Source organism: Cnephaeus nilssonii (genome assembly GCF_951640355.1).
Source record: "Cnephaeus nilssonii genome assembly, chromosome: 8".
Lineage (NCBI taxonomy): Eukaryota > Metazoa > Chordata > Mammalia > Chiroptera > Vespertilionidae > Cnephaeus > Cnephaeus nilssonii.
The window spans coordinates 86842579-86857749 of NC_137079.1; the positions used below are offsets into that span (position 1 = coordinate 86842579).

General features: G+C 38.3%; 1 protein-coding gene across 2 annotated transcripts in view; it reads left to right on the forward strand.

Moving 5' to 3' along the window:
• RB1 (RB transcriptional corepressor 1) overlaps positions 1 to 10493 on the forward strand; it is a 196880-nt gene extending 186387 nt beyond the window's left edge. For both annotated transcript variants that reach the window (XM_079779607.1, XM_079779608.1), the window contains exons 22-27: positions 183 to 296; positions 397 to 560; positions 2417 to 2447; positions 6178 to 6320; positions 6852 to 6901; positions 8664 to 10493. In XM_079779607.1, the coding sequence (XP_079635733.1) occupies positions 183 to 296; positions 397 to 560; positions 2417 to 2447; positions 6178 to 6320; positions 6852 to 6901; positions 8664 to 8737 (576 nt within the window). In that variant the 3' untranslated portion in view covers positions 8738 to 10493. The remainder of the gene's footprint in view (positions 1 to 182; positions 297 to 396; positions 561 to 2416; positions 2448 to 6177; positions 6321 to 6851; positions 6902 to 8663) is intronic.
• Positions 10494 to 15171: the final 4678 nt, after the last annotated feature.

A 15171-nucleotide genomic window follows, 5' to 3' on the forward strand; every position in this document is an offset into this window, starting at 1 on the left:
TTATAAAGTTAATAAGAAATACTATATCCCTACAATAATCCAAGTCCAGGCTTTTTTAGATTATGTTTTTCTTTATAATATGTGTTTCTTACTGTTAAAAAATATCATGAACTATTAAAAAAGAAAATCTAAAGATAAATTCCCAAATTAATTTAACAAGTGTTTTTATTCTTCTTCCTCAGACCTTCAAACGGGTTTTGATCAGAGAAGAAGAGTATGATTCTATTATAGTATTCTATAACTCGGTCTTTATGCAGAGACTGAAAACCAATATTTTGCAGTATGCTTCCACCAGGGTATGTTAAAAGTAGCCTTTGATTGGGAAAATCTAATTATAAAGCAATGGATTTCACTAAAACAGTAAATAAATAATCTGCCTCTTTGCTTTTACTATAGCCCCCTACTTTATCACCAATACCTCACATTCCTCGAAGCCCTTACAAGTTTTCTAGTTCACCTTTACGGATTCCAGGAGGGAACATCTATATATCACCCCTGAAGAATCCATATAAAATTTCAGAAGGTCTGCCAACTCCAACAAAAATGACTCCAAGATCAAGGTTTGTTTTTTCTCTTTAGGGAAGTGGTAACATATAAGAGGGGATTATTTTGATTTAAGCATAAAAATATAAAACTTACTTAATTTAAAATAAGCTATACTCTTGCATCCCTAATTTGCTTATTTATATTAAGTGACATGATAAGAATTTGGGGGGAGTGAAAGATACTGTGTTTATACTTAGGTAGGTTTGCAAATTAAGGCATTAGCTTTCCTGGATGCTGGGATCTGTTCTTTGGTAAACAGTCTGAGAACCAGTTTGGTAATAGGTTTCAAGTCACATTTTTGTTAGCCAGTCTACTAAACAAAGTACTTTTGGTTAATACATTTTATTCTGTGGTTTATTGAATGTCCTGTAAACTCTTTCTGTGCACCTGTTCATCTTGCTCTGTTATAAAAGTGTAGATGGGTGATTAAAAGTCGTTGACGAAGTCCATCTCTAATTCTTCCTGTGACTTCCTTATACTACCAGGGGCCGTTCTCTCTGTCTGCCTCGGAAAGGTGCTGTGGATCTGGGAAATGATGAGTGTGAAGCAGTTTTAAATTTTTAGATGAAAGATTCTGTGCAACCACAAATCATTATATTATATATCCAACCACAACTGCTCTCTGGCTTTGAAGTGCTTCAATTGACTTATTATATGTTATCATGGGCTATTTGAAACTGCTATTTGTATGAAGTAGGAGGCAGATTAGCAATTATAGTTAATGTCATCTCATCTTGGAAATTGTCAGCCCATATTGTTGTACTTAATGGACAAGAAAAGCAAACAAGGAGAGGGGATAATATTAATAATATTAATATTTGTGTGGTATGTTTAATTATATAAGTAATGCATTCTCACGATAAAAATTTCAAGCTCTACAGGAACAGATAAGGCAGAAAATAATTGGCAAATGATATATATGCTCTTGTGTGCCCCTATTCTATCCTTTATTTGGTATTATAGTTGAGTATCTGTGTATTGAAATCTGCAACTTATGTTATAAACTGCTAAGATGCCACATCATGTTTATTTAATTTACACAGTCACACACTTCCACATGAAAATGTATACAGGGTAATTTTTTAATGATGATAATTAATCCATATTATGCTGATAATGATGGCTATTTGCTGATCCTAGTGAAATCACTTCTGGGTTGGGGTTCTTCTTTAGCAAAGAAGTCCCATGAAAATCCTAATATATCATTGATCAAGCATTAAGAGAGCATCTTAACCCTTTATTTACCCAGCATATTTAGGTATTCTGGTTAGTCAAATATATAGAGATTAATGGCCACTTACCAATGAATTAAAGGACAATAAAATCTGGATGTCTACTAGTTCTTTGTGCATATCATCAAATCTTTGTTTTGTCAGGCTAATACTGTTCTTCAGCTTTATTATCAAGAACATAAATTATATGGTTCAAACAAGGCCAAGCAGACTAATGGAGATTTCTGATTCTGGGATATATGATAAATAGCATTTACCCTATATCCTAATTAGAATAGATTATTACATAATATCATACATTTTTGTCAAATGTAACTTGATTTTTTAATGAGAAAATGTGAAAGAAGTGTTAATAACTTACCTGTTTATTTAGGAAGAATTAAGTAGAGGTAAACTTAAAATTTTATTTTACCCTCTTTAAATGTGGACACCAGCAGAATATGTTCTTGCAGACACATAGTTCTTGCTTTAAAAATCTAGGACTAGACTACCACTATTAAAATAAACCTGTTAGTATAATTTATCAGTGGTTCTAGGGTAGAGGAAACCTTTGGTTTGGTATTTCTGATAGTTCATCTCTGTCTGCTCAGTTGTGTACGATTTTCATTACTAATTTGTATTTTATCTTAACTTGACAGAATCTTAGTATCCATTGGTGAATCATTTGGGGTGAGTATTTTTCTATCAAATACAGTGACATGCACTAGAAATGGAAGATTTCTTGAATTTGAATTTCTAAATGCTGTTATTAAAATACCTCATTTAGTCATGTTTTACAGAATTTAGAATATATATATATATATATATATATATATATATATATCAGATTTATTTTCAAATAAAATGTTTTCTAAATATTCCTTTGAGATTATGTAATATACATATGTGTGTATATACATTCATGTATATATATATATGTAGATATATATCTATACATACAAAAGCATACTATGCAAATCGACCTGATGGCCAGACAACCAGTCGCTATGATGTGCACTGACCACCAGGGGGCAGATGCTCAACACACGAGCTGCCCTAGCCCACAGGCCCTGATAGCCCAATCGGAGCCTTCTGGCCAACCTATGGGGAAGGGAACCAGGGGTGAGTGGCGGCAGATGCGGGCAGCGCCAGGCCAAGGCAGGTGTGAGTGGGGACCCAATCACCCCACTTGTTGCCCCACACACACAGAGGGTGACCGGCAGCAGGAGGCAGGGCCGGTGAGCGGGCAGGAATGGCCAACCTCTTGGTCCCTCACCCTGGCCGGCAGGCTCTGATCGCCCGATGGGGAACAGGGAACCAGGGGTGGGTGGCGGCAGATGGGGATGGTGCCAGGCCAAGACGGGTGCTAACAGGGCCCCGATAGCGCCCCACCCCCCCTCCCCAGTCTCCCCACACACAGAAGGCGACTGGTGGCGGAAGGCGGACTCGCTGCCAGCAGCTGGGGAAGATCGGCCCGGATCGCAGGCCAGGCCTAGGGACCCTACCCATGCATGAATTTCTCTCTCTCTCTCTCTCTCTCTATATATATATATATATATATATAGAGAGAGAGAGAGAGAGAGAGTAAACACATTTAAAATTCATTAATTATGAGTATGACTTAAATAAGATACTCCAAAATGTAACCACCATATCCAAATGTCACCAGCCAGTCTCTACCTACTGGTTTTCTCCTACACATATATACACTTTTGCTTGTCCTTCCTCTCAGACTTCTAGGATATTCTTTCTCTAATAAATGGATTAGACCTTGGTTACATGACACTCTGCCCCCGTGTAAATAGTAGGGTATATAGTGGTCTTTGTTCCTAAGGGTTCCAAGGGAAAGCTTAGCTTTGAAAGTCAATCTAGAATGGGAACCTACTACTCTAGGTCACCTTCCATTAACATCACTAATTCAGCAGTCCTCTATTCAGTGTGCATTACTATTGCTGTTTCACTGCTCCCATTTCTCTTACCTTTATTATTTATTTATTGCTGCGTAACAAATCACACCCACACTTAGTAACTTAAAACAAGCATTTTTTCTCTCAGGTTTCTGTGGTTTCAGTAATGCAGGTGTGGCTTAGCGGGGTCCAGGGCCTGTCTTCATACGGCTGCAGCCAGCATGTCAGCTGGGGCTGCAGTTATCTCAAGGCTCAAATGGAGGAGGATTTCTTGCAAACGCACTTGTATGGCTGCTGGCTGGTCCTTGATGGCTATCTGCCCAAGCCATCCGCTCCTTGCCACTGAGGCTTTTCATGGGGCTACTCACTGCTCACAACATAGCAACTTGCTTCCCCCAGAGCAAAAATTCCAGAGAGGGAGGGAGGAAAGGCAGATAATGAGTGAGATGAAAGTCACAGTCTTTCGGCCGCTAATATTGGAAGTGACATTCCATCACTTTTGCCATATTATTTTTGTCAGAAGCAAGACAACACTAAGTCCAGCCCATACTCAGGAGGATCACACAAGGTGTAAACACTAGGAGGTGGGAATTAGTAAGAGCCATTCTGCCTGCCATTCTTCCCCAAATGAAATAACTAGAAAAAGATTAAAAGTTTGTACACCAAAACCAGGTGTTAAAACGTATGTTACAAATAATAAAATGATGTGACATTTAGCTCAAGGTAGGCAACCACTCTCAGGCTTCACAAAGGAGACACACATAAGTAGGCTTGGATCTGGGTAACGATAGAGTAGTGGTATGTAAACTTTCCTGCTTGCCATAACCTTTAAGAGAACTGAGAAAGTGTTGTTATATGTACTTCCATATTTTAAAGCTGATTACTAAAAATCTTATAAATTTAATAAGTGCACTGAAATTAGTTTCTATCATATATATGTGCTCTAAATGTATTTTGCATCAAAACCTGTTTTTGTGTTTGATTTTTGGAAAATAAAACATAATCAGCAAAGTTAATCCCCACTTCAAATCAATTAGTCAAATCAGATTTAAATTTTTTTTCACTATTTTCTTTTTAATTTATTGGAGTGACACTGGTTAACAAAATTATACAGGTTTCACGTGCACAATTCCACAACACATCATCTGTACACTGTGTTGTGTGTTCACCCCAAGTCAAGTCTCCTTCCATCACCATTCAGATTTAATTTCTCAGAAAGTCTGACTTTTTTAGTTCAAATGTACATGTTCATACACATCCCTGAGAAAGTCACCTCACTCTGGTTCAAAAATAGGTAGATAACAAATAAAATGTTTTCACATGTTTCTCCTTTGGATAAGATAAGGTATACCCCCTTTGGTATTTCTTCCAAAACTTTCTTTACTTTGCCGTGACAAGATTCTCCCTCAGGATATCTCTCTCAAACCATCTTCAATAATACTGGATGAACTCAGATTCTTAAGTCTTCTTGTTGTTGTTAATCCTTATCTGAGGATATTTTTCCCATTGATTTTTAGAGAGAGTAGAAGCGAGGAGGGGAGGAGAAGAGAGAGAGAGAAAGAGGAAGATCGGTGTGAGAGAGACATCAATTGGTTGTCTCCCACATGCTCCCCGACCCAGACCAGGGATCGAACCTACAACCCAGGTACATGCCCTTGACTGAAAATTGAACCCGCGACCCTTTGGTGCACGGGCCGACGCTCTAACCACTGAGAACACTGGCCTGGCCTTAAGTCTTTTAGTAATTTGATTTGTTATTTAAAAAATTTTATGATTTAGCAGCATTTCAACAAATACTGTATCAATGATGGCTTAAAATATATAAACTATATGACTTGTCAACATAATATTCATAAAGTGAGTCCAAAATTATTATTACTGGACACTTCATTTCATTAAATTCTCACGATGTTCTCTCTGGTTATGTTATGTCCTAAAAAAAAAAAAAAAAAAGTCAAAAACAGGGTTCCAGAAAGCTGTTTCAACTTTATATGCGGAAGCCTTGGTTTGTGTAAGTGTGTTCTGAAACTGAGGAGCCAGGACTTCCAGAGCAGTGGTCAGACAGGAAGATTTTAAAAAAAGGAGTAATTAATTGAGCACATAGTTATTCTGATTTTGAGATTTTTCATATCTTATTTGACCCAGTAAAGCAGAAAATTAAAATGCAGATATTACCTCTGCCTGATTTTTTTTTTTTTGACACACCTCAAACTGCAGCTAAGAGTTGCTAACCACAAAATGCTGACATTAAAAATGTAATAAGGAGCCCTAGCCAGTTTGGCTCAGTGGATAGAGCGTCAGCCTGCGGACTGAAAGGTCCCAGGTTCGATTCCGGTCAAGGGCATGTGCCTGGGTTGCGGGCACATCCCCAGTGGGAGGTGTGCAGGAGGCAACTGATCGATGTTTCTCTCTCATCGATGTTTCTAACTCTCTATCCCTCTCTCTTCCTCTCTGTAGAAAGTCAATAAAATATATTTTTAAAAAAATGTAATAAGGAATTCTGTAATTGACAGACTTCTGAGAAGTTCCAGAAAATAAACCAGATGGTGTGCAGCCGTGACCGCGCGCTCAAAAGAAGTGCGGAAGGAAGCAACCCTCCTAAGCCGCTGAAAAAACTGCGCTTCGACATTGAAGGGTCCGATGAAGCCGATGGGAGGTAGGAACAGTTTAGAATGTTTTCCAGTAGCTGGGCTGGTCATCTGGAGAACCCGAGTACCAGCTCTGCTTTTGACTTCCATCAATCCCTTTCAGGCCAATTTTATTTGGAAATTGTGAGGATTGCACAAAATAATAGATATGACTGCATCCCAGAGTTAAAAGCACCATATAAATAAACCATATGCCATCTACTGAAATACATTGAAAATATCAGATGTTTAAAATCTGAAAATTTTTTATAAAATATTGATAAAATTGTGTTACTTTTGATTAACATTAGATTTTAAAATGCTTACTCTTGAAAAATATTAGCTACCTTGTTTTATAAGAACCTCTGAAAAACTATATAGGATCATAAATTTGTGATATTCAAATTTTAGATAGTTTGTTTATAAACCTTTGAAATTAAAAGCTCCTCACTAAAATAAGAGTATAAAATAAGTAATGGAAAGCACCATAGTTACTAGAAATTTGAGTTTTCAATTTATACATATACACATAAAATAGTTTGCATTTTTTTCATCTGCAGTAAACATCTCCCAGGAGAGTCCAAATTTCAACAGAAACTGGCAGAAATGAGTAAGTACTTATTTCACTTTATATAAATGAAATTCTTTACAAAAACACTTTTCATGTTAGAAAAGAATACATATAATTCTTTCAGTTAGTGGACTTGCTCATATATTTAAAACATAATTTAATCAAGAATGTATTATTTACCTACACAAACATTTGCAGTTTAAATGTATGATGCAAATAAAGGTCATCTTGACCCTTTCTAAAATACTTTGCTCAGGAAGACTAAGAAATGAAACCATCTTCAACATGGATGGCTATGTGTAGGAGATAGTTCAGGACAGCAGGACTATGAGGAACTCTTAAAGAGTGTTGGCTACAGGGAAAGGTCTTATAAACTTAGCATATATAAAATCATAACCCTTACTTAAACAATAATCTTCTATTCTATTACTGAACTTTCCTAACTTGCAACTTTTCAAACTTAATTTAAAATAAAAAGTTTTACATTACTTGAAATCAGAATTTTGATAAAGACCACCACCTGATCATTTTCCAGATTATACAGTAACATAAATTTGAAAGGTTAAGGCAAATGGAGTTCTATCTAAGTTATTCTGACAGTATAAAAGATTAACCCAAGTACAGTAGATGGAAAGCACATTACGGAAAAGATAAATGTATGCTAACTGCTCCTGGGTTGTCTTAGAGACATTTGGTATATTAAAACTCTAAATATACCAAAAGTTTAAAATTTTTTATTTTATATATATATTGGATTTTACATTGACTAATGTACTCCTATTTTTACTTGGAAATAATTGTGGCTTTTCCACTCCAGTACATGAAAATATAAATAAAGCTTATAACCAAAATCAGGCCTTGAAAACATGTGGAAGCATTATGGAGCCCTCAAATATGCATTTAAAAGGGAGCAAAAAGCTGTAAAAACATATATATTTAGAGAAGAGTTCAGTTGCTGTAGTCAGTACATTTCTTAATGATCCACTTAGCTATGTTGGTGAATTCCCTCTGACAGGTTGAAATTCAGGGATTTATGCAGCTGGAAAATTGTGGAGAAGCAGCAGGAGTTTTAACTGGTAAAGCTAAGGAATTATCCAGGCTCCTTTTCAGCTTTCTTTAAATAACTACACTCAAAAAAAGATCATCAAACAATACTAGATGAGTCAGAGTGGAAGGACCAGCGGGAGAGACTTAGAATTGCTGTTTTCTTTCTTTTCCAAATGTAAATATTCTTTGTGCTTCTTTATTAAATACTAGAGGCCACCACTAAAATCAAGTTAAGATTTAGTCCACCACTAAAATCAAGTTAAGAATTTAAAAATAATTTAAAAGAAATATCTGACTGCTGTCAGAGGGAAGGGAGTTTGCAAGGCTGGGTGAAAAGGTAAAGGGATTAAGCAAAAAACAAACAAACAAACATTAAAAACTCATAGACACTGAGGACAGCATCGTGATTGCCAAAGGGAAAGGAGGCTGGAGAAGGTAGAAGAGGTTAAAGGGAGATAAATGAGGATGGAAGGACACTTGATGTGGGGTGGTGAACATACAATACAATATACAGATGATATATTACAGAATTTTACACCTGAAACCTATGTAATTTTATTAACCTATGTCACCCCAATAAATTCAGCAAAAAAAGAAATGTTCTGTTTTTGTCTATGATGTAATTAATAATGTACTTTTTAAATGTCCATTTCCACAACTCTACTGATTTGGTATAAGCATAACATATATGGCAACCCTTTGCCAACTTACCTGCCACCAGCAGTGCCATTAACAGTTCTTTATTTTTTTCCAGCATCTACTCGAACACGAATGCAAAAGCAGAAAATGAGTGATAACATAGATATCTCAAACAGGGAAGCCAAGTGAGGATTTCATGACTTTGGTGGGTACGGTGTTCACCTCTGGCTCTTACAGAGCTGACTGTGTAACTCTCCCAGGTTCTGTTTACGGCCACATTTAATACATATCTTCTGCTCTTTTTATGGATATAAAATGTTCAGGTGCATATTGAATATTTGTGCAGACAATTTCTAAGCCATTTGCAAATGCTGTAGTTAATAGAATATGCATTGTTATTGTACAAGATTGAAAATCTTGTGTAAAATCTGCCATTTTAAAGTTGTAGCAGATATTTCTGTTTCCAAAGGATGCCTGGGAGTGGGAGTCCCAACAACCCATGCCTGTCTGAGTACTTTGTCTTTTCTTGTGGCATATGTGTGATGTTTGCTATTATTTTTATTAATTTATATTTATTTTTTTTAATTTAACATGAACATCCTTAAAAATGTGTTTTGTCTTCCAAATGCAATTTGGCTGACTGCCCCCCAATAACCCAAATGATCCTGAATTCTTCTTCTAAAACAGATATTAGAAACTATTAAAAAAATTACTAATTTTTATACATTAGATTTTAGTTTACTAATGGAATCTGATGTACTGTGTTTTGTTTTATAAGTTTTAGCTTTTAAATACAAGCAAACTATAAACATAGGATATTGTCATACTACTGATACAGATTTCATACCTCAGGACTTCTAAGAATTTGTTGATTCTTTCCTTCATCCAACTCATGCTTTAAAATTAGGGTCATTAATAGTGCTCTTGGTTATACCATTCAGATTACTGAATTCAGAAAGTATCCATCTAGTACTTGGAAAATAAAGTGTTCAGCCATAGCTTTGCCGCAGAGGACCCTAATACAGTATATCCAAAGTGCACTTTCTAATGTTTCTGGGTCCTGAAGAATCAAAATTCAAAATAATTTTACTCCATAAAACAGACTGTTAATTTTTTTTCTTAGAGATTAGTCTAATTGCATCTCAGCAGTGATTCTGCCCTCCTAAATTTGGGAAGGGGTGTGTGTGCTCTTGAATGGTACATGTCTTCCTTGTATCTTTAGAGCTGGCCACTGTCTATTTATCTTTTTTTGTTTTTAACATCAGATGGTCTAACACTGGCACATTCACAGCCACATTATTTCTAGTTCACACTTTCAAGTACATATCCAAAGGCCTTTGGGTTAGGCATTAATGTTTCTAATTTTTTGCAAAAATTTCAAAATAGCTGCATTGTAAAAGAGGTGCTTTCCCTCCTGGCACCTAAAGGTGTGTTTGAACTATCTTGTGTGATTAACTTATTTAGAGATGGTATAATTTAAAATAGATGGTATTTAAGGTAGCATCAACTAGCTTTTAGGAAAATCACTTTTGTCTAAACTCTTTCTAAAAAGAAGTCTGCGCTGTTTGTTACAAAACAAAATTTTATTTTATGCTCAATTAAGTTTCAAACTTTTATTTTTACAGTTATCTTGATAACAAAGGCACTAGAATGCTTTACTCTGTTCCCTCATTAATTTTTGCATGAATATCATACAAATCAGTTAGCTGTTAGGTCAAGGGCTTACCATATTTGAGCCTTTTGCTAACAAACTCCCATTAGAAATAGTGCCAGAATTTTAGGAACTACAGAGATAGTATATTGAGATTTCTTAAATAAGGCTTCAGATATTACTTTATTGCTTTTTTGTACTGGTTAAAACTGTACACTTAATATTGCTGTTTTACTATTTTCTACAATTAATAATTTGTCTATTTTAAAATAAATTAGTTGTTAAGAGTCTTAATGGTCTGTTGTGGTCTTTGCATTAATTGCACTAATGTTCTCTTATACGATATCTAAACTCTCTACTAGTATCTCATCTGTTCTTAGCCTTTAGTGGGTTTTATATGCTGATGATCCCTAAATTTACTTCTCTAGCCCTGACCTCTTCACGAAAGTCAAAGCTCTTATAGCCAATAGAACTCTTCATTCCTACTCCTCCCCCCTCTCAACTTCTCAAAGTACAAACCAAAATCAAACAAAAATACCTTGGTTCTATCCTAGTCTTTCCCCATTTTACTAAACACTTGCTTGAGCAAAAAGCCTAAGAGTCATCTATTAATTCCTAGTCCTATTTAATGGTAGTCTGGACTACCATTAAAGATTTCTAAGATTTTCCTCTCTCTCTAAGACAACCCAGACAAACCAGGTCCCCATGTTTCCCCTTTCCTTTTTACCTTTCAACTCCATAAAGAGCAAAAATGATCCCTTTAAAATATAAATTGATTTTCATTCCTACCCTACTTGAAGTATTCACACTCCTTATCTTGGCCTGTGAAGTGGCCCCTATCTCCTTCTCCATCCTCACCTCACTTTCTGCTTGCTTCATGTGCTTTAGCCACATTGACTGTTCTCTAATGATGCCAAACCTGTCCCTACAGCTCTGACTTTTATGTTTGCTATTCCTTCTGTCTCTAGGTGCTCTTTCCCTAGAATTTTGCCGTTCAGTGCTCAGTTCAGAGGATTTGTTTGACCATCCAAGTATGTAGAAGCAAATAATATTCACTTCCTCTTTTCAGATGCCATGTACGTACTATATTCCAATCACAATTGATAATGTAATGATAACACAGTTAATAAAAAAACTAAAATCCCATCTTTGTGAAACTTTCATTCTATATCTAGTTTGGGGGAAAGACAGCAAGTGAATAAATAAATGTGGAATATATAATACTAGAGGCCCGGCGCATGAAATTTGTGCACAGGGGAGGGGGGTGTCCCTCAGCCCAGCCTGCACCCTCTCCAATCTGGGATCCCTCAAGGGATGTCCAACTGCCCGTTTAGGCCCGATCCCACCAGGATTGGGCCTAAACAGGCAGTCAGACATCCCTCTCACAATCCAGGACTGCTGGCTCCCAACCGCTCGCCTGTCTGCCTGCCTGATTGCCCCTAACCGCTTCTGCCTGCCAGCCTGATCACCCCCTAACCACTCCCCTGCCAGCCTGATCGACACCTAACTGCTCCTCTGCTGGCCCGATTGCCCCTAACTGCCCTCCCCTGCCAGCCTGGTCACCCCTAACTGCCCTCCCCTGCCAGCCTGGTCACCCCTAACTGCCCTCTCCTGCCAGCCTGGACACCCCTGTCCTCCCCTGCAGGCCTGGTCACCCCCAACTGCCCTCCCCTGCAGGCCTGGTTGCCCCTAACTGTCCTCCCCTGCTGGCCTGGTCACCCCCAACTGCCCTCCCTTGCCGACCTGGTCGCCCCCAACTGCCCTCCCCTGCAGGCCTGGTCGCCTCAAACTGCCCTCCCCTGCCAGCCTGTTTCCCCCTAACTGCCCTCCCCTATAGGCCTGGTTACCTGCAACTGCCCTCCTCTGCTGGCCATCTTGTGGCGGCCATCTTGTGTCCACATGGGGGCAGCCATCTTGTGTGTTGGAGTGATGGTCAATTTGCATATTACCTCTTTATTATATAGGATGTCCAATTATATTAAGTACTTTGGAGAAAGACATAGGAGGGAGGAGGATAGGGAGTGCTGGTAGGGAAAGAAGTTTTAAATTTTCAGTAGGGTTGTCAGGGAAAGACTTGCTGAGGTGAAACTTCAACAGAGCCCTGAAGGTGGTGGGAGAGGGAGCCACTGACAGGAAAACAGTCCCCAGAGGGGGAAGCCAGAGCCAGAATGGAGAGTTGTAAGAGGAGTGAGGGAGCAGGTATCTCTCTTTATATAATAGAGGAATATGCAAATTAGCCGGGACATTGTAACATCACGACCGAACAGCAGGGACCTGAGGCTGCATGGCACCTGGCCAGGGCGAGGGACTTCAGGCCACGCCCCCTGCCCCGGGGGGCTTGATGGGAGACCTCAGGCCATGCCCCCTGACTCCAGGCCTGAAGACCTCAGGCTGTGCCACCACCTCAGCACTGGGCTGGGGGACCTCAAGCTGTACCCCTTGCCAAGCAGGGCTTGACTGGAACCTCAGGCCGCACCCCTCGCCCAGTGGGGCTTGACAGGGAACCTCAGGCCACGTCCCCCCCTGCCAGGTGGGGCTTGACAGGGACCTCAGGCCATGTCCCCCACCCCGGCACCAGGCCGGGGGACCTGAGGCTGTGCCCCCCACTCGAACGGGCTTGGTGGGTGTGGGGCCGGCCGGGTCTGGGTCTCACCCAATGGGGGTGGGGCCGTCCGGGTCTGAGTCTCCTGCGTTTTGGGAGCGTATGTGGGTGGTGGGCAGGGCCTTGACTCTAGGTCCTGCAGCATGCCCCAGACTCTGACAGGAGGGAAATTCTCATACACATTTTACTAATTTTCTTTCATTTCTGACACTTTTATTATAAAGAAAGGGCAAGTAGCAATATTAAAATATTTCCTCTTATTAATTCCCTTTTAATGTGCACGAATTTCGTGCACCAGGCCACTAGTCTAATAGAAAGTTTATATGAAAGGCCTTTCCTCCAAGCATCTTTTATGTATAGAACAAACCCACAATTCTTTATCTGCAATTCTGAAATCCAAAAGGCTTTAAAAAAAAAAAAGGAAAGAAATATAATTCCTCAAAAAGAGGGTGGAGCCCTGGCTGTGGTTGCTAAGTGGTTAGAGCATTGGCCTGCTCACTGAAGGGTGGTGGGTTCAATTCCCAGTCAAGGGCATGCACCTGGGTTGCTGTTTCCTCCCCATTCCCAGTTGGGGCATGTGGGGAAGGAAGGCAACCAGTCTATATGTCTCTCCCATTGATGTTTCTCTTTCTCTTCTCTCTCTCCCTCCCCAACCTCCCTTCCACTCTCTCTGAAAAGTAAAGGGAAAAATATCCTCAGGTGAGGATTCAAAACAAAGCCGGGTGGATAGTTTGTTCCTGAAGGAAGAAAGGCAAAGAGGCTAGAGCAGGAAAACCAGCAAGCACACTTGAAAGGACTGTATTTATGTTGGATGGAGATCTTACATGAAATGCAGTCTCTTAGGTTAAGGCAAAATCGAGCAATCTTTATGACACTAAAACTTTATAGTCTAGATAATAAAAATTGATCACTTCTGGCAATTTAGTATTCTAGAAATTAAAGTTCTTTATAAAATATAAAAAAAAACAAGTTCAAATTCATATACTTATTTTCATCAGTTTCCCAGTGCAGATGTTGGGGGAGGGGGCACAGCCGTCTACATGCTAGTTCTGTTACCATCTGCATGGATTCATAGAAACTTGCCTGTAGAAGCATATTTTTGTTCCTTATTTTTGGGCCAGATAGTGTACCCAGCATTGGGTAGGTAACACTGTATAATATTTGAATGTAATTAAAACAGGCTTTTAAAATATGGAGCTGGGATAGTGACCTGTTCTTATAAATCCTTTTTTGTATCCATTATTCTGGGACTATACTTATATATTAGTATTGATATATATGATAATGGTAGTTTAATATGAATGTTAAATTTATTCCACAGACCAACATCAGTTACTTCCTGAATAGAAAATGTTGGGATTTTAACGGAATTTAGTGAAAGAAAATCAGTATGATTTATGTTTTTATGCTTTGGCAAAGACTGAATTAAAAATAACAATAAGGTATCATTTTTCCTTTCTTTTTACAATTCTCCCAACCTATTTGTTGTAATAATAGGAGGGGGGTCTAATAAGAGACAAAACTGTGTAGTTTGTAGTGGCTTCCTTTTCATTACTGGTCAAGAATTCTGTCTCTAAATAAAACTCACCAGGTTATGGTTCAGAATGACTGGCAGTTTCTTCCAGTCTCAGCTTTAGAACATTAACCTTTATTTTTAAAAAAGCATTGATTTGTATCTTCATAAGCATCAGCAGAGAAGTGTACTACTTTATTCCTGTAAAATCTTAACTTTTCTCTGTAAATTAGGGTAAAATTATTTTGGAAGCATTAAAACATTGAACTTACTCATGTGAGCAGAGTGGAAACAAAAACTTAAGGATAGGAAATCTAAGATGAACTTAAATAAAGGGAAGGATCCATTCATTCCGATGTGGTGGTATTATGAAAATGTAACTTTTCTCTCTCATATCCCTAACTGAACAGTAGTGTTTCTGAGACTCTATCCTCGAAGACCAGAGAGAAGCATGTTTTTTTCAGAGAGATGTATCCACTGGACTCATATGTCATCTTTCAAACATCTAAAATTAGCCCCTATTGTTTGGAATCAGGGATTTTAAGGGCTCTCATCCTTGGCTAAAAACATCAAAAATACTTTTGGTGACATTTTTTAATATACTGAATTAGAATCCTTGAATCTATATTTTGAATAAGTCCTATGGCATAGATTATTCTGTTGTACCCAAAGATAAGAAGCACTGAGCTATATAGCAGTGCAGACCTAACATAACAAGTGTAGAAAGAAAACCTGGATACAAATCCACCTGATCCTCCTTAATAACTTGTACTCTGGCAATATGGCTATTGACTCATTGTGGAGTTTGGGTCCATTTTGCATCCTTAAATTAACTTACCTGTTCCCTTAGTTCCAAT